Source organism: Macaca nemestrina, chromosome 4 (assembly GCF_043159975.1).
Source record: "Macaca nemestrina isolate mMacNem1 chromosome 4, mMacNem.hap1, whole genome shotgun sequence".
Classification (NCBI taxonomy): Eukaryota; Metazoa; Chordata; class Mammalia; order Primates; family Cercopithecidae; genus Macaca; species Macaca nemestrina.
In genome coordinates this window covers 75,381,121-75,403,942 of record NC_092128.1, presented here as the reverse complement: position 1 = coordinate 75,403,942, position 22,822 = coordinate 75,381,121, and the positions used below count along the sequence as shown (strand labels likewise).

Here is a 22,822-nt window from a genome sequence, read left to right as displayed (position 1 = left end):
AATCCTCCTGCCTCAGACTCCCAAGTAGCTGGTATTACAGTTCTGAGCTACCACACCTCACTCAACAAACATTTATCAAATACTTACTACAGGGGTATCACTTAGTCCCTACTTTCAAGGAATTCACCACTTTCTGAGGATGAGTGACATGTTCAACTAAACAAAAGCCATTTTTCAGGGCTATAAAGTGCTAATGCTTCACTCTTATGTAAGCGTAAGCTGTTTCAGATAAATATTCTTTACCGTATTGAGAAAATATTTTGTATTACTAGTTTACTACATTTTAAAATACAGGAATAAGTGTTTAAATGTCTTAAGTATAATTTAAGTACATGTTGCAATGATTATTTTTCCTTCTTTGACCTTTTTGTATGCTAAATTATATAGTAAGACATTTTCCTATACTAAAATAACCTTGCATTTTTGAAACAATACTAATTAACCATAGCATAGTATCCTCTTAATATGTTGGATTCCAGTTGCTTACAGTATATCAAAGATTTTTTTCATTTATGTTTATAAGTAAAACTAACCCTTCAAACTAACCTTTTCTACAAGCTTTTAAAATCCAAGAGCTTGTTGCTTGCCAATATAATTAACTAGCAATGATTAATTGATTCTACCAAAACTGATCAGGAGATAGAAGATAAAACCACAAATATAAGTTGTAAATGAGAAATGGGATATAACGATGGAAGCATAAATTGCAAAACAAATTGTGACACTTTAAGTGAAATTTTAAAATTAAATCATTAGCATAACTGAAAACATATATTTCTACTCTCTACCCATTTTTTAAAATTTTCTCAAGTGCTCTTAAAAATCAGTAAGAGGTGGCTGAGTGCAGTGGCTCTCGCCTCTAATCCCAGCACTTTGGGAGGCCAAAGCAAAAGGATTGCTTAAGGCCAGGAATTCCAGACCAGCCTGGGCAACATAGCGAGACTCCATCTCTACAAAAAGTAAAAATAAAAATTAGCTGTGCATGGTGGTGCATGGCTGTAGTCCCAGCTACTCAGGAGGCTGAGGCAGGAGGATTTCTTGAGCCCAGGAGTTTGAGGTTACAGTGAGCTATAATTGCACCACTGTACTCCAACCTGGGCAATGGAGCAAGATGGTCTCTTTAAAATTTAAAAAAAAAAAAAAAATCAGTAAGAGGGATTTTTGTTATACTTTTTTAAAAGCACTATTTTAACTTCTTCTCTATAATAAAGTACATTGAGTATGCCAATTTGCAGATTAACTAGTTACAAGGATTATAAGAAATGTCTGCTAATTTTGGCTTTCTAAAGAAAATTTTAGCTTTGGTTTGAAATTTTGGCAAATGAATGAGAGAATTTATATGTGCCTTTAGCTATGGCCAGATGTGTTAATTTAATTCTTGTTATCTTCTGAAAGATTTTCCATTTTTTGAAGAGTTCAAATTCCACACAAATAGGCAAATTTATGAGCATAGAGTTATATTCTTAAGAATTACAGAACTATTTTCCCAGTCTCCTGTTTTATGAAGTGTTAAAGTTAATATAAATTGATTTCAAAGATGTGTCTTCTACATAAAAAGACATTCAAAGTGGAATTTTAAAAAACAAATATAACATTCTCCTGCAATTTAACCTCATATTTATTTTATTAAAGAAAAAACATAAATTTGTGTGGAATTTTCCTAAGTTCAAAACAAGGGCAGAATTTACTAAGCCATTCCTAATGTGTTCTCCTAAAGCAAACTTTGTGCTTAGTTTTTCTGAAAGCTATCATGTTTCAGTGCAAATTTTCTTGCATTTCTATGAAACCTGCACTTTGCAAGAGATTTATTTACTGACTTCTAGGTACTCAATCTTGCAAGAACTTTCCTATAAAAAATTGAAGGTACTGTTGTGTTGGGTAGGAGTAGGCTGCACCTCTTCCAAAGTGATTCACAAAGTTTTTAAAAAAAAATCACTTAAGATGGAGAAAGAAATAAAGAATAAAATTCTCTGAGAAGAAATAATTGCTGTTGTCCCCAGAGTACTAACAGCATAGGTCAGCTTTCTTTAGAAAGTTTTCAAAAGGGCTCCTCAAATGTGAAGTCAGTAATAGAATTGAATGCTGCCAACTGCACCCTTGAAGCTAAGCAGTAATGACACGCACCATCATGATACAGAAATGGTCAAATACATTAACTTAATGATGGACCAATGGACGCCCCCTCCCCCAAGAAATGTGATTATATTGTGCCAGCTCTTGAATAAATGTTAGATCTTACACAACTGTGTTGCTATTACTTTGTTCTCCCTCAAAGACCTTTTGAAGTGTTCAAAGCAAAAGATGAGAGAAGACGTGTGCTGCCCCAAATCACAAAAGCGATTTGCTAAAATAAACCAGCTTTGTGCCCTCAAAAACCTCTCCTTTTTTTTTTTTTAATTGAAAGCAGTGTCCACTGGTCTCCAAAGGGCCTATAAAAACAAAATATTCAAGTCTGAAGGACACCAACAGGCAGAAATAGGCAAGGTAATTCCAGTCTCACATATTGGTTTCAAAAGCAAATAACCCTGCAGCTCAGGTCAATGCTAGATTATGTTCATGTCCAGATTTTCAGCTACCAAAGTAACTATGCCTGTATAGAAATAGTGCACTTTCAGAAGAAAATGCTTATGCTAATGCCTTAGGTGGAAAGAGAAAAATGCAAAATTTTATATCTTTGCCCCAATAATACATATGGAGGCAAGAAATGCACACAGACAAGGACTGGAAAGGTACATAGACAAGCCAAAAGGATGACTTCTTAGAACAGCAGTGCTGTGGATGATTGTTTCTTCTTTTCTTTAAAAACTTGATTAAAGTATTTTATGATTTTTTTTTAATTAAGAGTCAAAGCTAGAGTTCATAAATTGCCAGGCCACAGGCCAAATCTGGCCCATAACTACTTGGAACAAAAGTCATTAACATTTAACATTTAGGAGATTATCACCTGAATGTCTGAATCTGTAGCTTCTCAGGAAAAATTGGAAAATGCAGAAAAATTGGGTCCATCGTCCCATGTGAGCTCAACCAGCTTGATCTATGAGGGGGACATCTGGCCTTTAAGAATTGGGTGCAGTTGCCGTACTCACATAAATTCCTGCCTGTGGACCCCGGCATGTGTGAACACTGGCGAAGACAGCTGGATTTGGAGAGCTACCGTGACTCCATCTACATTTATGAAACTTCTCCTTTCTTCTTTTTACATCTTTACCTTTTGGATACCTCTTCAGTGATTAAATTACAGAATGTCTATATCTACTTTCAGAAGTTACATAATCTGTGAATCTACATAGTACAATACAAACTTGGCAATGAACTCACTAAACAGAAGCAGCCAATCCTGATACTACTACTACCAATAATAATACAATAAAAATACTTAGGTGACTGAGTTTTCAAATTAGTCAACTTTTACTAAGCAAATAATACACTTAAAAAATTAAATTTAGAATTGGAACATCTCAGTATTCTATTCACAAAGACTTTCATGGAAACCAAAACCAAAGTAGGATAATAAGAAGCTGGATATATATTCAATTTATCTTTGCTCTCCCTGCCTTTTTTTAAAAATTATAATTATACTTTATGTTCTAGGGTACATGTGCACAATGTGCAGGTTTGTTACATATGTATACATGCCTTTTTTAAGCCTAAGCTAATGGATATGTTTGTGTTTGTTAAGCAAGACACATGGTACTAAATGAGCCCACTGAAAGAAGGATGATATATGTTGATCATATCTAGTGTTCAAGATCATTGCTATGCCACTAAAAATAGCAAGTCACCATAAATTTAAATATAAAATGTCCAAGTACACATACAGATACATGCACATTTCACAGTATTCTAACTGTGTTGTTGTTGCTGTTTTTTTTTTTTTTAATTGGCACCCATCATGGCCTTTTAAAGGGACAATTCTTACCTTGTTAATGGCCCCAGATCGCCTGAGTCTTGGCTTCCAGCTTCACTGGGAGTGCTCACTGATTTCGAGGAGGGAGACATAGGGGTTGGGACTAAATAATGAAAATAACAGGTATCCCATGTTAAAAAATGCAGTGGCTGCACTGGTGAAGAGCAGTGTCAGACAAATCAAAACAAATGGGCCCAAATTAAAGTGGTTGTATGGCCAGGAGACATTGAGATGGGATTAAAAAAAAAAAAAAAAGGAAAGAAAAGGAAAGGAAAAAAGTCCAGTGAATTTTTTGTATTTTGGAAATTAAAATTTGAAATGATTTAGACAGAATTAACATAGGGATTCTGAGGCCATGTCCACCCTAACAAAGTAAAATGGAGAATCAAAATAGCTATCCAGATAACTCAAGTCAAATATCTCTCTAGCATGAACCATCCAGATAATTTTGATTCTTCATATTGTTTTGTTAGTATAGATGTGACCTATTAAAAATAAAACAGGGTGTCTATAAAACTTTAAAAGATTATTAAATAAGTGATTCTGAATAATTTTAAATGGTCAAGGACAGTCAGAAAAATCTGTTGTATGTCTGCATTTCGAGGGAAATGTGCTCTGTGGAATAAAAGCTGCATTTGCCATGAGAGCCTAAGTGACAGATAGAGAAAGGGTAAATGTTGAACCTGGTAATTAAAAAGTCTCTTTCAAAACAAAGAAAAATGCCAGGCTGCTTTATTTTTACTTTTAATTAATAGTTGCATTCCATTGTACTGTTTACTGTCTTTGGGACTCGTTTTGCCTTGCCTCCAGCAGCTCTAGAAGACACTGCCATGTGCACAGAAGTAAGCTGCCACTCTGAAGACAGGAGACAAGTTCAAAGATCGAGGTCGGCACAAGCTGAAAATCCGAGAGCAAGCATAACAAAAGAAAAAAGCTAAAGCCAATGCAATTTTTCCCCCTTCCTTCAGATACAAGCCCAAGGTCCTTCAGAAAGAAGCTGCACCAAATAGCCAAGATGGCTCCAGGCCAGGCAATTCAATGGGTTCTCAATATCACATATGCCAAAGAAACCATATGGATAGAAAGAAATGTCAGTACATAAGTGTAGATTCCCATTTGGTTTCAATCATGTGCAATTTCCTTTTATTTATTTAATAGGGTAAAGGGCTCAACTATTTTGCCCAAATCCTATAACACAATGGCAGATCTGTCAAGGAGCTAGGAATTTTCATGTGGTCCCACAATTAATTCACTGATTACCCTCTGTGTAAGTTCAGAGGGTAAGTCGGAGAGGTGACTGAAAAATGAAAACGGGGCCCTTGCCAGGGTCCCTTGGCAGTAATGCAGGGATACTTCAAAAGTTGGTCATGGTTTAGAGATGTTAATCTGTTTTGTTCTTAAAGTTTAATTACTGGCTTTACATAGGGTAGGGGAGACTAGGACATACTATTATTGTGTTTAACCAGGGTTCACAATGCAACAGAATTTCAAAGGCTATTTTGAGGCACAAATATAATTGATTGCAAGGTGTCTAACTCATATCCGATGTCAACTAAGTAGAAAAAAAAGTGTCTCAGCTCTTAAGTAGAAAAGAAGGGCCATCAGTCAAATATAATATCCCCTAGGTTACGTCTTCCACAACATAAAGAAATTAAACAAAAGAATCTAATCTTATTGGGGCTTATTATAGCATTCTTGAACATACTATTTTGCCTATTACAAATTGAGATTGAGTATAAAATGCTTATTAATAGTGTTTTAGTTTTGTATGTATTAAAATACATCCAGCAATACTTAATAATTTTTAAGCTTATTATATGTTATTTTCATTATTCACATTGATATAAACATTTGCCATTTTGTTGTACATGGAATACTTTTTATTCTTAGTTTAAGTAATTACGGAAATAAATGATAATTTATTTTAATATAAAAGTCAATTATGGAATTAACTTCAGAAGAAAGTATTCTAAACAAAAGACCTGAATATTATATTTATTTTTATGTATTCTTTTAAAAGGGTTTTTAACTATACTGGATATAATGCAGTTTTATAGACACCCTAGGATTAATCTTAAATGTATGGAAAACAAAAGGATAAAAGAAAAATAAAACTATTACCTGAGAGATATATAGGTAAGTGACAGAATAAACAAAATATGCACAAGTAACCTTCAACACAAAGAAAACAAGTAATTCAATATCCAAGCTTTAGTGATAAAATGAGGTCACAGACAATCAACTAGGAATGAATGAATTAGAGGAGGAGCATTGCAGTGAAAATGCCAATTAGTAATCAAATCAAAATACAATAAAGTCAAATTAATTTAAACTTGTTAATCGGCTGCTAATCCACCACCATTTTGTTTTCCTTCAAATTTCCCACTGTGCCTTCTATTTTCATCATGAACTAACTCTACGCCTGTGGTAGTTATGAAATTCATAACCAGATCCATAGTATTTAGATTGGCAAAGAGGCACTGGAATTCAGCAATGAAAACAAAGAACAATTTAATAAGAAATTCCAAGATTTCTTATATTTACCAAGTGGCAACTCATTTAACAAGTATAAAATAATCTACTAGTAACACGGTGGAGAAGGTTGACCATCTAATCAGTCAATAAGCAGCAAACTACTGACAATTCTACAACCTTTCCTCCCACCTCCTTCCCGCCCCCTCAATTCCAAAAATACATGCAACCTGAACCATAAGCCACAGAATGTCTTTAAAAATAAAAATTAAAAAAAGTTAAAGACTTAAAAGAATAGTAAACACTGGACATGGTATATCCCACACAAGTTGATTCTGAGGAATAGTAACAGGAAGCACTTTTAAGTACCTAGAGGCGGCTCCGGTGAGATACCAATGCTTTGCAGCAAAGCCTCTGTCTCTCGTCGTTTGCGATCCAGATCAGAGTCATCCTGAACAGGTTCTTTCTTCTGCTGCATATCAGCCTAGAAGTAGACGTCAGTAAGAAAAGTTAATAACGTAACTAAATGCTTTTCCTGGCTGAAACTGAAAATGATAAATGCATGGCAGTGAAGACAAGGCAAAAGCCCTAAATAGATATAATCATATGTATAAAGGATGAATAAACACCATAATTGCTCCATTTAATAATTACTGGCCCACTACTTTCTCTTTTGGTTGAAGGCTTTTTCCTGCTTCTATCACATGAGATGAAAGTTTCTCTCCCAGGTTTTGGAAGAGAAAACATCAAGGCAAAGTATTTCTGGCTGGGGACATAATATAAAAAAAAAAAATTCTGACTGTTTTTTTAGACCTCCTTGTCCCTTCTGGGATATCAGTTATTGTGACCGTGTTTGTAATATTCAGGTCCCATGTTTGGGATTGTGCAAACCAGGAATTGTTGGGATCTTGCGGAAAAGTAAAACTATTTATGAAAATGTTTAACTGTAAAACACACTATTTGTATTGCTAAGACAAGTTTGCCGTGGTTTAAAATAAACTGGCCTAAAATCTGTATTAAGGCATGTGATCAATATTGATATGTTTTGGTACTTGATTCTAATTCTCACAGGATTCCATTATATATACTAACTGGAAGAAGAAAATTATCATGTAGAAAATATAGTACAGCAAATCATTTACAAGAAATTCCTTTCACAAATTCTGTCTAAAGACACATTATGTTTTTCATACCGCCCTCTTAATGTCAGATCCTATGCCAGTTGGTGTTTTTACAGATTAGTGACAAATTAAAAGGCAGGTAAACAAGATATGTGGTGGGATTCTAGGGGAAATTTAAACATTCCAAGTCTCTTCTCTCTTTCATAATACAGTTATTACTTAAGATAAATTATTTGCTCCACATCTGAAACATGATAACATCATGTTGACGTGTAACTACCTCACAACAAAGCTTTGTGAGCTTACAGAAGTGAGGTTGTCTTAAAGCCTGTCAAAAAACATTTCGTTATGAGACATACCTTCTTCCCCAGGGGAAGTTGGGTAAGCTAACAAGTACATTACTTTCTTTGGGCATGTAGAATACATTTTGAAGCAGTGAAGCATTAGTTACATTGTAGTGTCTATAAGCAGAAAGAGTTTATGCAACTTTTGACTTACTCCCAGAGGGTAACCTACACACCGATTATAAACTAAGTGTATCTTTGCACATGTCTCTGCACTCAACAATTCTGTTACTATTAACTTTGGGCTAAAGCACTCATATTTTTGAAGTCTATCTGTCATTAGAGGGAAGACTACCATTTGAAGGCCAGTAAGGGCTTATAAGAGTCCTAGAGTATTTCAGACATTCTGAGTAACCCAAAATTATGAAATGGCAGTTTAATCTCTTATCAGTGAAGATATCAAAGTTCATGTTCTTTTGCAATTTTAACATTTAAACTACCGAAGCAAGTCCCAAAGTTTATGTGTACAACAGAGGCAAAGATAGAACTAAGATGAGAAAAAAGATGTTGCAGAGTGAGGATCTGTATCTACTACAGAATCCTACTATGTTTTAATCATTCAACAAGCAGTGATTTTGTAGCATTAGTAATTAAAAACCTTCAAGGTGCCTTTCTCAGCAAGTGATATTTCTGTTTGTGTAATCACAGCTGAGACCCAGAGAAGATAATCAAAGAAAGAAAAATTTGTCAACTGAGAATTGACAATCACTTTTCCACACACATTTCCACATTTATTAGAGAAACATGTGAGGATGGGCCAGGAAACTCCTGGCCATTCTACCTCGCAGCAATTCGGCAAAAGGCCAAGGACAGAATGAAACTTCAGGGTGGCTCCCACTGAGCTCACCTCATTGCATTAAAGCCAATTTTTCATGAAATTGGGCCAGTGTCTTAAATGGTGGCCACGATATTTATTTTAAAATCAGATTTCATCCATAATATCACAGCCAAGAAAGCAGTTGACATCCAAAAGAGCAGAGGGTGGTCATTTTACACAACATGGACACAGTTTTCTGAATTCTGTGGAGATAATCAACTTGGGTGGTCCTAATTCACACTAGTTTTTATATTCATGGCAAAAAAAGGGCAATCAGTTTAGTATTAAAGAGCATTTATTTTCTTTTTAATGTTAAATTTATTTGTTTTATTTAAAATATAAGCCTAAAGAAAGTTTATAAAAATCAAGGCTATTTAAATCTATTTCTAATTCTCTATAAACAACACAAAACTAGAAAATCTTAAACTCGGGAGTCAGTGACAGTGGCCAGTCGATATTCCATGGATTCAGGATCAGAAATTTCCAAACAAATTTGCAGATGCTTGGAAAGGATGTCTGGGACGTGCCTCACAAACCTGCCCTGACTAGTTCATATGCACATGTACTCACTCATTCATTCATTCTATAACTCCTTTTTGAATGTCTACCATATGGTAAAACCTATATTAGACATTGACTTAATGATTAAAAAACAAACAACAACAACAACAAAAGCATATAGCCCTGACCTTGAAAGCTTGCAATCTATTAGGAGAAAAAGACAAGTGAAGGGGAAAATATAACACCTTGTCCTAAATGGTTTGATAACGTCAATGATAGGATGCAGAACTAACCTAGTCATGAGGAAACAAAGGTTTCAGAGGCAGCTTTCTGGAGAAAGTGACATAGGAGATGAGAACGGAACGACATGCAGTTAACAGCCAGGTGAAGGACAGCCAGGTAAACTTAACAGCCAGGCAAAGGATGATAGGAAGAAAGTAGATCAGTGAAAGCAGAGGAAAGAGAACATCCTAAGCTCTCTGTCAAGAAAGAATGTAGTCCATCAGGGCACATGTAAGCAGCTGCATCTGACTGGAATGTGGATTTTAGGGAGAAAAAAAATGGGGGCGAAAAGAGAATCTTGTTATGCCTGTGCAGACCTGATGATCACTGCAAATTGGGGTAGGGGGTGGTGAAAGGACGACTTCAGGTTTCTGATCTGGAAAATTGGCTTGATGAGCCTTAGAGGTAGCTCCCTTTTATCTCCAGACTCCTTCATGTGATTGGAGATAAAGGGGGACTGCCTCTAAGGCTTAGACCTCTGCAGCCCAGCTTCCCTATGTGAGAAAGGATCAGAATAGATTACTTCCAGATTCCTTTCAGCCACGAAATGCTCCAATCCCATGAAACTGGGGGCCTTGAATTTTAAGATCCTTCCAAAAATGGGGCATTTTTATAAAATGGGCTCACCAGCAGAGATCCTAAAAATGTATGCGACCATTCTGTGAAGCCCCATTCATCTACTCTGATAGCAGAATGACAGCTGTCTCTTACTGCTTTGGGATCTTCTCGAATCCTCTTGAATCTGTGAGGAAGACATCATTCCTTTTTCCATTTTACAGAAGAGGAAACAGGTTCAGAGAGGACCGATACCCATTCAGGGCCAGTCTGTGAAGGGCAGATCCAGGCTTCCCAGCCATGTTCAACTCAAAGGCCCCTGTGCATAATCACTGTGTTAACTGTCTTCAGTCTTACAGCCCCAGCTGCTCAGAACCAACCAAGTCAGCACAGTTGCAGAGAGTGCATGGAAAGAACCAAGGAAAGATCTCTTTGAGGGGAGATGGATGGGAAGGGAGAAGATTTCAAGCCAGGAGAGATGTTAAAGACGATGTGGTCCAATGGATCCTAAAATCTAGCCCTGCTTCAGATCACTCAAATCAGAAACTTTGAGGATGGAAGACTGGGACTCTGTATTGCCATCTGACTCTGTGGAGCACAGTTCAGTTATCACAAGCTTCAATCACCATGTCACTTTAGACATGAGAAAATTAGGACTTCATATGATGTCAATCCAGAATGAGGCAGCAGCCAGGAATGTCTAGAGTCCAGGTGTTCCATACCCTCGACTACCTGCAGCCTCCAACCTTCCAGGGCTCTTCTTGCTGTGAAACCAGCTAAATCCTCACCAGGCAAAAGTGCTTGGTTATAGAATCAAAAGGGGAGCCTGCTTCCATCAGTCCAGTGTGCCTGTAATTTCCCCAAAATGTGTAAAATGAAAAAGATGAAGCAGACAGCATAATTTGGAACGAAATTTCCCATATCACATCACATTTTGTGGTAATTCTATGAAATTCAAGTTGGATATTAGAATGTCAGTTTAAAAGGAAACTGGTTATTAGTAAAGGATAACAGGTGCTTTAAAACTACAGTAAGTGTTGACATTTGAGGGAAAGGAAATATAATAACTTAATGCTTTTTTTGGCTTTGCATGGAAATGAATAGCCATTCCTTGTCAATTCTCACCTCTACTTCACTCAAAGACTGCATATGTAATAGCAAAGATCTCAAAGGGAAAAAACATTATGTGTGATGTCAAGGACAAACAAATGATCACATCAATCAATGCGTAATAGTATGGAGAGATGAGAGATGCCAGAAGGCTAAAATGCAACTGCAATTATCTTTTACTTTGTTGGAAAATAATAATTGTTGTAAATCTATTACCTTGGTCTCTCAGCCTTGTAGTATGAAACAACACTTATTTAGATTGTAAGGCATCAAAATAAGTTTTCTTTTTCCTTACAGAAGAACTGCATAGGGAAGCAGCTCTGGTTTCTATACACAAAAGCATATCATACCACACGAAGTTTTTTCTTAGAAAACTATTCAAAAATATCTTTGGTATCTGGTTTTTGTATAAGATGTGGGCTATTCCTACACTGCCACAACAAATTAGGGAACTAAAAATAAATTATTTGTTTGATTCACATAGTGGAAGAAAATGTGACATGACAACAAGGCATTGGATTGGGATTACAGAGTCCTAGATTCTAAGTCTAGAAAGCAGAAAAGCTACATTTCACCTCTGGATCTCTGCTGCTTTGTTGGCACAAAGAGGGGCCTGAATGGAAAGTCTCTGAAATTTCAGCCAGATCTAACATGTAATAATTCTTTGTACTGTATGTACTATCCTATCTACCTTCTCACTAAGAGAAGGACAGCCTTCCCCTTACCAAACCAAAGATGCTTATTTACCATTAAAAAACGTACACCACTTTGGAAACAATGGAAATCTACTGGCATAGTTTTCTAATTTTCTGCTAAAATGTTCCTGCTGGTAGATTTTTCAGAAAAAAAAGAAAAACCTTTTCTTAAAACTAACATTTATTAAGTACTAACTATATTCTAGGTACTGCTAAGTACAGCCCCACAAAATAAATGTATTATTGTTCTCATATTAAAAATAGGAAACTGAGGCACAGAAAGGTTAAGAAGTTTCTAACAATAACAAGATCACAGACCACCCTTAGAATTCTGTTCGAGTCTGTGATGAACCTGGAGTTTGGAGGCCTCTGGAGCCTCTGGATCAAATGTTATCCCCCATTTAGGTGATGGCTGACCAGTACATAGCAGAAGGTAACAACTTTATCATGCGGAATAGGGACATAGTCAATCATTTTATTCCAATATCATAAAAGGATTCTTTTAGGGGGTCCTATTTATCAATTTGACCAGCCCCTCAGAATCAAGTGATCTTTCTTTTTCCCCCACAACACCCCAACACCCAGGATTTACCTCTTTCTTTTTCCTCTCCTCTTCCTTCCGTTTCTTCTCTTCTCTTATCTGTGCTAAGCGCTGCTTTTTGCGCTCTAGCTCAGCTTTTAAGTCACTTTTGTCAGACATGTTGGTTTCCTTGGAGAAAGAGAAAAAAAAAAAGTGAACATATATAAAAATAACTTTTCTGTATATCATTGCAAAAATCATTTGAAAGAAAATGCAATTTGAAAATGTGACTTTTGGGTGATCAACAAGAGGTTGTATTATTTAGCCTATGTGAAAGAATCAAAGAAACAAATTAAGTTAGATCTGGTCCAAGGATATAAAATATTTCCCTTTTAGGTATATATACATAAATATCTAAAGAAATACAAGGTTATTATCTGGCCTAAGCAAGGATAGCAACTTCCAGATAATCAACACATTTTCTGTACAAGTTTCTTAACAAATAAACAAAAATAAATAAAGAATCAAAAAAGAACCATCATCATGACTTCCAATTTAGATGATAATGGAGCAATTCATTCCCACACTGAGAAAAGAAAATAGGCTGTCATAAACCCTTAGAGACGTGCCCTGCTCAAATTTCTATGGACTCAATAAACATTCCTCCACTGAGCTAGGACGCATGGAGATTTCATTTTGCCTAACGTTATTTGCATCAGGGAAGACAGCTGCTGAAGACCTAACATGTTAATCTTCTTTCTCTGTAAAACTCCTGAAGTGTCACAGTTAATTTCATCTCCAACACAACCCTATTTCTATAAAACTTTCATTTGCATTCTGAATGTAATATTGCTTATTCTGGCACTTTCCCTTTCCAAAGCAAAGGGTGTTTGTGAGCACATGAAATGGGAGATAACACCATGGCAAGTTCTTAGGAAATTTTATCCAAACAAGATTTAATTTTAATGTTAATCATGGTGACGGTGCTGGTAGTGATGGTGCCAGTAACATTTTTAAATGAAATCAGTTCGAAGAAGACTCTTACTAATTACCGATGATTATATATTTGAGCCTTTTGTGCTCCCAACTGAAAACTAACAAAATGGAAACCTTGAGAAACGAAGGGCCACCCTCGCCCAATTTTCTAAAATAATGGGGAAAAATTGACTAACCATAAATGTCATGAGTATTCATTCGCATACTATTTGCATGCAACTAGGATAAATATATAATGTATCTTGAAGTAGATTACAGAGCAATGGAAGGCAAACAAACAAACAAACAAAAACAAAAACAAAAACACACACAAAACCCAAAGAATACAGAACAATGAAAAATTCTCAACTTTTTTGTCATTGTCCCCAGAAGGTAATCATGAATCTGCAGTCACTCTAGGACACACTTTCAGACAAATAAACAAGTTGGGAAATACACTGTGTTTCTACTATACACATTTCTGATCACAGTGTGACAGCAGAGATTTGTGAAATAATCAGAATTATTGCAATAACCAATCTCTGCCATTCATGATCATATTCTTTCTACATTTTTCAACAAATATTTGTTGTATTTAATTGGTGCTAGGCACTTTATAATGAATAGGGATCCAAAGATAAGCAAAACCAGATTCTCTCCTTCAAAGAGTATATAGCTCAAATTTGTGGACATGCAGTGTGGATAGAGATGTTCTCTGAGATATTGGCTTATTGATTACTCAGTGCCAGGCCCTTGACATCCTTATCACATGTAATCATATCAATCCAAGTACACCAGTATTATTATTAATTCCTTTTCATAATTAAGACAAAGGAGGTTCAGTAAGTACTGAGACTGCCTAGCCAATAGATGGCAGAATCTAAATTCAAGCTGCCTAGCCAATAGATGGCAGAATCTAAATTCAAGCTGACCTACTACATATTTGTGATCCCCAGTGTACAAGTTCAGAGGAATGCAGAGCAAAGTGATAATCAAGGTCTGGTGGAGTATGCCAGGGAAAGCATTGAGGAGTAGGTAGAATTGGTACTGGGTATTGAATGAGGTCAGAACTAGCAAAGGAAGGGCATATTTGGATGTGTGAAGACCTGTCAAAGAGGGAACTCACAGATTGAGTGCAAGAGATGTGGGTAAATTCAAGTCAAGAAACAGAAAGTTGAGGCCAGGTGTGCTGGTTCATACCTGTAACCCCAGTGCTTTGGGAGGCTGAGGCAGGAGGATAGCTTGAGGCCGAGAGTTCACGGTTACCGTGAGTTATAATCATGCACTGCACTCTAGCCTGGGTGGCAGAGTGAGACTCTGTTTTAAAAAAGAAAAAAAAGTTTAATTGGTAAGAATGGATATGTTGAGGCAACCTGGAAAGCCTGGACAAAACAGAAAATTGAGTTATATTTGGTGTAATGGGCGATGGGCAAACATAGCAGATTTTTGAAAAGAAAAGTGACAAAATAAAAATGGAATTTGCTTAAGCCTATTCTTGTCCCTGCCTGTATAACAGACTGGAGCAAAAACTAGAAATAAGGCAAGCTGCTGGGAAACTAATGCCAGCTTCTCTCTGATTCAACTGTACCTGTACAGGGATGGTAGGCAAATGTGGAGACAGAAGTAGAGAATGTGCACTAGGGAGAGCACAGCCAAGAGGGACCAAGGAACTCTTAGTAGCCTTTAAATATGGAAGCAAAAATGGAAGGTCCAGTAACAATTCGACTTTGAGAAGGCAAAGGGGATGGCAGTGAAATTAGGAAGAGAAGACAAAGAGGAAAATGGTGAAAAAACCTTGCAACATGTATGTCATAATTTGGGTATCAGTGGAACTTCTGGGCAGAATGCACAAATACAACACTACAGATTGGGGGAGAAGTGGGATGGGGGACTGAAGTTAAGGAATAGAGTTTGGAGTCATCCCCCTACAAAGGACTGTTTAAACAGAAGATGCAATTCAAAGTCTTAACAGAGCCAAGGGAGTAATTGAGCAAGCAGAGCCGTGACTGAGGGCCAGCCAGAGAGGAAACGCCCGGTCCACAGGAGGAAGCTCCACCAGGTCCGACTGAGGGTCCACATGGAGGGACACAGGCCCACGAAGTTAGATCTTCTGATATTTTTCTTTCCAAGAGAAGTTGCAGAACTTCACAAAAGTGAAGTTTATCACTAAAATACAGGTTGCCAATAATTTTCAACACCAATGGGTAAAATTCCTGGCAGGAATTCCAGAAGTCATCTGAGAAGTTATAAACACCATTGACCAATGAGGGTCCATCTAACTAGTGTGCTGGAAATCTTTTGGTAGTCAGAAATGAAATGTATGATCAGAAAAATCACTGTTAAAGCAATAGCTGTTTCATTCTAAGCTGAAAGCAGCCAGGAGAATCTTCTTAGAAAATGTGAGTTTTCCCCTCCTCCACATTTCCCCAACTTTTACTTGACCTTTCCCCAACATTTTTTTACCTTTCTCCAATTCATCAAAACTGTCTGGTACAACTTCAGCAATATTTATTGTCATTAAGGAGCAAATCATAAGAAAGTCTTGTATTTGTTATGATTTTCTTGCCAAGAATTTCAATCACAAAAGGGAAGTAAAATGTATTCTCAGAAAATTTCTGCAAAGTGCAAAGGCTTTCTTGCAAATAATAAACATGTCTTACAATGTTGACCATTTAAGTTGGAATTCCCAGCCAGAGAGTCAATATTTTAAAAATAACAACAAAAACATTGAGGCAATTTTTTAAAAAAGATTATATTAGGTAGTGATGATCCAAATAATTTAAGTCTTTAAATGCAGCAGGTTACAATGCTAGAAGACACAACTGTAAATGGCCTTCCATTTATTGATTTTTTGATCCATTCCAAAATAGATGCTTAGTATCAACCCCTAGGAGAATAAGGAATCTCAAGAGAATGCCTCATAAAGGGTTTGGAAAGTACACATTATAGTGAATGAATGAGCCTTTACACATAGTAAAATGGCTTAAATAGTAGCATTAAATGCAGTGTCAGCACTGAACTCCATAGGATTTCCTGGGGGGCTTGCTCCTCTGACCCACTAAATCTCCCTGCACATCAAATAAAGCAAATCGAGGAGCAAAGCATGAGGGACATGAGTTATAGAGATTCCTGTGGCTAATGCAGGTTATTGCCAAGGCAATTCTGATGCACTCAGTCTAAGAAAATAAGAGTCAAAGCTACCTGCTGCTAATTATTGCTCATTTACTTCATACACATAAAAAGCTGGTCTCTCATTTACAAATGGCAAGGGATCAAGTGGGTAAATCAAACCCACCTCTGGGTATAGGGCTCCTCCCTGTCTGATCATCTGCATGTTCTAACACACACCAGCCAACTCTGGGCTTGACTCCACCTAGACTTAGGAGGAATCACAGCTCAGTCTCTCCCCAGCCCCATCCACTGTGATCAGTTGCATTTTTGTACCTCCTGCTGAGCATCCTCGGAGCAGAGTCCCATATTCAGAACTCTTTTTCCATCGGTGGCATCTCCTCTTCCTCACTCACTTTCACCCACCTTCATTGCCAAATTCACACTTCTTACCTCCCTCCACCCCCGCATCACAGCCTCTGTTCTCCTGCAAACCCTCCAGCTTTACTATCACTGAACACAATCCCCATTTCACCCCTCGTCTTTCTTTGTCAAGCCAAGTTATATTCACCCCAAAACAGATGTCTCAAAGTTCAAATCAGTTACTACATTTACCCTAGACTCCATACACCAATCCCTAGAGCCTGCTAGCTTTTTTTCAGATTTCAGCTCTCTACTACTGATTTCCCTTTTGTTCCTTGATTCACCCTTTATCCTCTGCTTAGTGTTGTCACTACAGCTCATCTCCACTCATCCTCCCAAACGTCTCAGTTCTGATCACTTTGGCTTCAGCACATCTCTGATCTAGTAAGCTGTCATTCTTTTGATCCAAATACATGAGTCAATAAAAGTAAAGAGCTAAAAATTATGCCTGGCAAATACTAAACACCCAAGAAAAGTTTCTCCTTCTCCTTCTTCTCCCCTTTCTTTTCTATTATTATTACCATTAGTTTACCCTGCCCAGTCTTGCCCACATCACCAATTGCACCCTAATTCAATAACCAAGTCATCACTCCAAGTTCACTGCAATCATTTAAAAAGTGAGAATTACATGAAAGACATGGGACATTACTGATTTAATAACAATACATTTAAAGTAAGGAAATCCGGTCTGTGTTCCTAGCCATTCTAAAACACTTCAGAGCAAGTAGAAGGAGCTTCTCTATCTAAATGAGTTATAAAATGGAAGGCATGTGGGAAAAGGGATGTGACTCAAAAAAAAACAAAAAACAAAAAACACCTTTTTAAAAAATTAAGTGTAGTCATTTAGCTTAACAGTAAAAAAAACCTTCTCAGTTTTTTCTTTTGAACATAAGAATTACATATCAAGCTGTCCTCAGCAGACATCCCCTGCACCTTACCCACTTCCCCCGGAGGATGAGTTGGTATATGAAGACATGGTTTCTTCTCTAGTTAGGAAGTTAGTTATAGCGAAGGTCTCTCCTGCTGTTCCATTATACAAATGGCTCATGGTCCTAAGTTTCTTTTCTTTCTTTCTTTTTTTTTTTTTTTTTTTTTCTGGGACAGAGTCTTGCTCTTTCACCCAGGCTGCAGTGCAGTGGCACAATCTCAGCTCACTGCAACCTCCACCTACTAGGTTCAAGCAATTCTCCTGCCTCAGCCTCCCAAGTAGCTGGGACTACAGGTGCATGCTACTGGGCCCAGCTAATTTTTGTATTTTTTTATAGAGACGGGGTTTCGCCATGTTGGCCAGGCTGGTCTTGAACTGCCGACCTCAGATGATCCTCCTGCCTGGATCTTCGCTGGGATTACAAACGTGAGCCACCATACGCGGCCCCTCAGTTTCAATAGAGGAAAAAATGGGGAGAGGAGGGAGGGAGGCAAACATGAGAGAGAGAAATGTGGATACTGAGGAGGGAGGAAATAAAACTAAAATCAGTTTCACCTCTTCCCTTGCCTTGCCAGGTTCCCCTACATCTCCTTTACATTTCTTATGTCTGCACATATCCATAGAGAAAGGAAAATGTCCAGCTTTTCTCGAACCCAACAATGATATCTATTGCCTTCATTTTTATTTCTGTACGTATCATCATGGCACAGTTTGGTCCTATTTAGAACCAAGTGTCTAGCAGAGGAGATGCAAAGGATTTAGTTCTGTTTACACAGCTGCTGAGTAACAGCACCTCCGAAGGCTTAGCTTTTGAACAATATAGATCTCTATTTCCTTTCGGTTGTCTAAGTTGGCAGCCGTTTGGGATTCCATTCCTAATGCTGGCATATGCAAATGTATTTTTAAGCTTAAAGTTGGAACCCTAGGAGGTTTAAATCATTGCCCAGCTGTTGCCAGACTTATTGAGAAAATACCCAGAAATAAGTTCTCTTTTCCTGCCTGAAAACAATTGCTCTTGTCAGCTCTTCACTATCATGTATTGAACTTTTCATCTGCCACTGAATACGTGTAAGAAATTTGATCTTTCACAGCCCCATTTCACCTGCTTAGTGTCTCATAAAATGCAGCTGCCTCCTTCCACTTGAATGGGAGGCCAAGGGATGATACAGACGACAACCATGAGCCCATTTTTACAGCTATAGCTCAGTCAAAAAAAAGAGTGATAGACATCTCAGGAGGGAGTTGGCTGGTGAAAGGAGGGTTATTTCCTACATTTTTACAGCCATCAGTACACTATGAAAACAAAATTTTAAATAAAATCCATCTTATAGTAGGACGATGCTCAGGACTGTTCTACTAACACCACAGAAGAGCAGTTCTCAAACATTTTTATTTCAGTACCCTGTTATACTCTTAAAATTTATCAAGAACTTCAAAGAGCTTTGGTTTATGTTTTTATGTAGGTTATCTATTAACATTAATCATGTTAAAAATTAAAGCTGATAAAACTTTAAGTATTTATTTAATAATTTATTTTAAAGTAACAACATACATGTTATTAACATTTTGTGAAAAAAACTACAATTTCCAAGACAAAAGAAAAAAAAGTAAGATGAGTGTAATGCTTTTACATTTTCACATATCTTTTTAACATCTGGTTTAATAGAAGTCAAATGCTGTCTTATAGCTACTTCTGCATTCAATCTGTTGTGATATGTTATTTTAGTTGAAGTATATGAAGAAAATCTGGCCTCAAACAGATATGTAATCTGAAAAAGGAGGAATATTTTAACAGCCTCTTCAGGTAATTGTGGATATTCTTCACTATTACACCAAAAGTCAACAAATAGCAGTTTCTTAAAGGTCAGTGGCAATGTGAATATGAAACCATATCAATCAATGAACTTTTTGTACTCTGTTACATTAAAATCCATTGGCCTATCCTAAACATTGAATCGATCTTTTACTCATGTATGATTTTATAATGTCAAGAATAGGTTACTTGGAAACTATAAGTAACTGGAAAATAATAAATCAGGCAGACCTTCCAAATGTTGACACATTATATCTGAAAATCAAATTTAGTAACTTCATCACCAAGCTCTTTAGAAGTCTTTAGGTGACATAAAACTGTCAAGCTCAGGGTGGCCCAAAATTCTACTTTTTGTTTGAAAGCTCAAATTTTATCATTAGCAATAAATATTGTCAGTTATGTTCTTGAAGTGACAAACTCACACCATTGATTTTTGAGAAAATGTCTACCAAATAGTGAAGTCTGAATCACCCTAGTTTGTCAGTTGTTCAAGTAAAAAATAGTGTTTCTTTTTTTATTAAGGCTGTTAGTTTAACTCACAATTCAAATTATTGCACAAATGTTTTTCCTCAAGACAACTATTGAGTTGGTAGCAGAAGGCTTTGCTTGTTCCCATTTGTCACACAGTAAAACATACACCCAAGAGTAGACATTTAATGTAACTAATTTTTTTTCTGCTTTGTGAAGGACATTCTTAAGTGAAACTGGGTTTTTTTTAAAAACTGTGCGTGTAGCAGTGAAATTTGGGCCACTACTAGTACAGTTTGGTGCCACTGCCTCAAATCGCATTACAGTACCAGCAGTTTTACCCATGATTGCTTTTATACCATCACTGCAAATGTCAACACAGTAGAAAAGACAGATAACATTTTAGTGTTATTATGAAAATAGCTTTGACCTTACAGATCCTGAAAGTTTCTGGGGAACCCCAGGTTCCCCAACCCCTGGGGAACCACTAGGGGTTCCCCAACTTAGGTTAAGTCAACTGTGACTTAACCTAATTCTGCTAAGATAGAGTTGATTCTAAAGCTTACAGAGACATTTCCTTGACAAAATTTTGCTAAGTGTGTATATAAATAATCTAAATAGAGGGAGTTCATGCTCTTTCTTTTCAGGGAAAGAAGTAGTGAAAGACTAGCAAAATCACTAAGCATTAAAAATTCAAGTTAGAGTCAAAAATTCCACAAACTATGATTCAAAAATACCTGGGAGATCTAAGTAAGGCCTCTAGGTACAGCATAAGGAAAACCAGAGTTAGGGGGAAAGCGAGGCCTTGAAGAAAAGGCCCCACAGAGCGTGGTGGCAGGCGCCTGTAATCCCAGCTACTCGGGAAGGCTGAGGCAGGAGAATCACTTGAACCCTAGAGGCAGAGGTTGGAATGAGCCAAGATCGCACCATTGCACTCCAGCCTGCGCAACAAGAGTGAATCTCGGTCAAGAAAGAAGGAAAGAAAGAAAGAGAGAGAGAGACCCCATAGAACAATGTGTGAAAGATTTCTCACCTGCCTAAGCCAGGTAACAGGTAAGGAAGACCAACTGAGAAGCCAGTTTTCGTTCCCCATTCTCCTTCTCCCCTCACTAAACACACACACACACACACACACACACACACACACACAAATGGGCGTTAGCCTGGTTGTAAAGTGAACTAAGACAGTTGTTAATGAACTGTAGATTTCTGTTTGTGTGATTTTTTTAATCCTTTGTCCTAATTTTGCTGTAGGCTGTTTTTTGTTTTTTTTTTTTTGGTCTTAATTTAATTTTACAAAAGAAAACAAAGGGTGATTTTTACAGACTTCAATTATACCTAGTAGGCTTCTTCATATCACTGAGGAGTTTGCAAACCATCATCTTTGTTTACAAAGGCATTTTCAATTCATTTTACTTTTAAAAATTTAACTTTAATTTTTAAGTTCAGGGGTACATGTGCAGGTTTGTTATATAGTTAAACTTGTGTCATGGGAGCTTGTTTTAAGGATTATTGTATCACCCAGGTATTAAGCCTAGTTCCTACTAGTTATTTTTCTTGATCCTCTCCCTACTCCCACCCTCTATCCTTCAACAGGCCCCAGTGTGTATTGTTCCCGTCTGTGTGTCTATGCCTTCTCATCATTTAGCTCCCACTTATAAGTAAGAACATCTGGTATTTAGTTTTCTGTTCCTGCCTTAGTTTGCTAATGATAATGGCCTCCAGCTCCATCCATGTTTCTGCAAAGGACATGATCTCATTCTTTTTTGTGGCTGCATCATATTCCATGACATACGTGCACCACATTTTCTTTATCCAGTCTACCATTAATGGGCATTTAGGTTGAGTCCCTGTCTTTATGATTGTGAATAGCATTAATAGACTGCTTTAATAATTACAATTATACATGCTCATTTCAAAACAAGAACTTCAAAGATTATATAATCCAGTACCAGCATTTTACCCATAAATATGGAAGCAGATATAGTCATACACATTTACAACCATGAAATGGAAGAGTTAAAATGGAAATGTCAGACTTCATTATTCCTGGACACTTTCATTAAATAATGCTTTCCTTCCAGTGTTTACTTATTCCAGATTTTATTAATTTTAATCCAAAGAAAGCTCTTAAACAAAAAGCCGTTATGATGGATGTTGATCAGTCTTTCTGGTCCAATCTTGCTATCCCTCTGTATCACCACCTGGTGGCATCACATGTAAATTGCATGAGCGAGCTGACACCAGAAGGAAAAGCTTTGCCTCTGAAATTCCCATACACCTCATCAAAGCCAATACTGGGTAGTCCCAAGCACTGCAAGAGTTTCAATTTACATAGAAAGGACCTATTTGTGTCTGTAGAGAACTACTGTTTTGGAGGAAAACCTGTATCAATCCATACACACAGCTGAAACATTATGTTGATTTTTCCAGGTTCCTCTCAATCTTATTCATATTGGGTAAATTCTTGACTAGGAAATTCAGAAATTTTTCTAAAATTAAGCCTTTAGTATCACTCTTGCTGAATTTGTGAGATGTATTTAAGATTGTTGTGTCTACATATTGTCTCTAGTCCTATCTTCGCTGTTTTATGATTCTGAGCTACCCAAATTGTACTACTTTAACTGCAACTTGAGCACTGGCAATTGCAGCACATTAAACAGGAGAGGCTCTCGAGCCCTCAGCACAGAAGCCCATTATGCTGGAGAGAAAAATCAATCCATGGGGTATCTGCCCTCTTATCTAGTTAACAGAGTAGAGATGAGAGCTCTTAAATCTTAAAG

General features: G+C 37.0%; 1 protein-coding gene across 6 annotated transcripts in view; it reads right to left on the bottom strand.

The window, feature by feature from the left end:
- Positions 1–22,822, bottom strand: part of LOC105475542 (dynein cytoplasmic 1 intermediate chain 1) — a 319,181-nt gene that overhangs the window by 274,610 nt on the left and 21,749 nt on the right. For 4 of the 6 annotated variants that reach the window (XM_011730892.3, XM_011730897.3, XM_011730899.3 and 1 more), the window contains exons 2-4: positions 12,397–12,513; positions 6,749–6,863; positions 3,920–4,061 (exon numbers count right to left, since the gene is read on the bottom strand). In XM_011730892.3, the coding sequence (XP_011729194.1) occupies positions 3,920–4,061; positions 6,749–6,863; positions 12,397–12,504 (365 nt within the window). In that variant the 5' untranslated portion in view covers positions 12,505–12,513. The remainder of the gene's footprint in view (positions 1–3,919; positions 4,062–6,748; positions 6,864–12,396; positions 12,514–22,822) is intronic. The other 2 variants (XM_011730894.3, XM_011730898.3) reach the window with 1 other exon arrangement.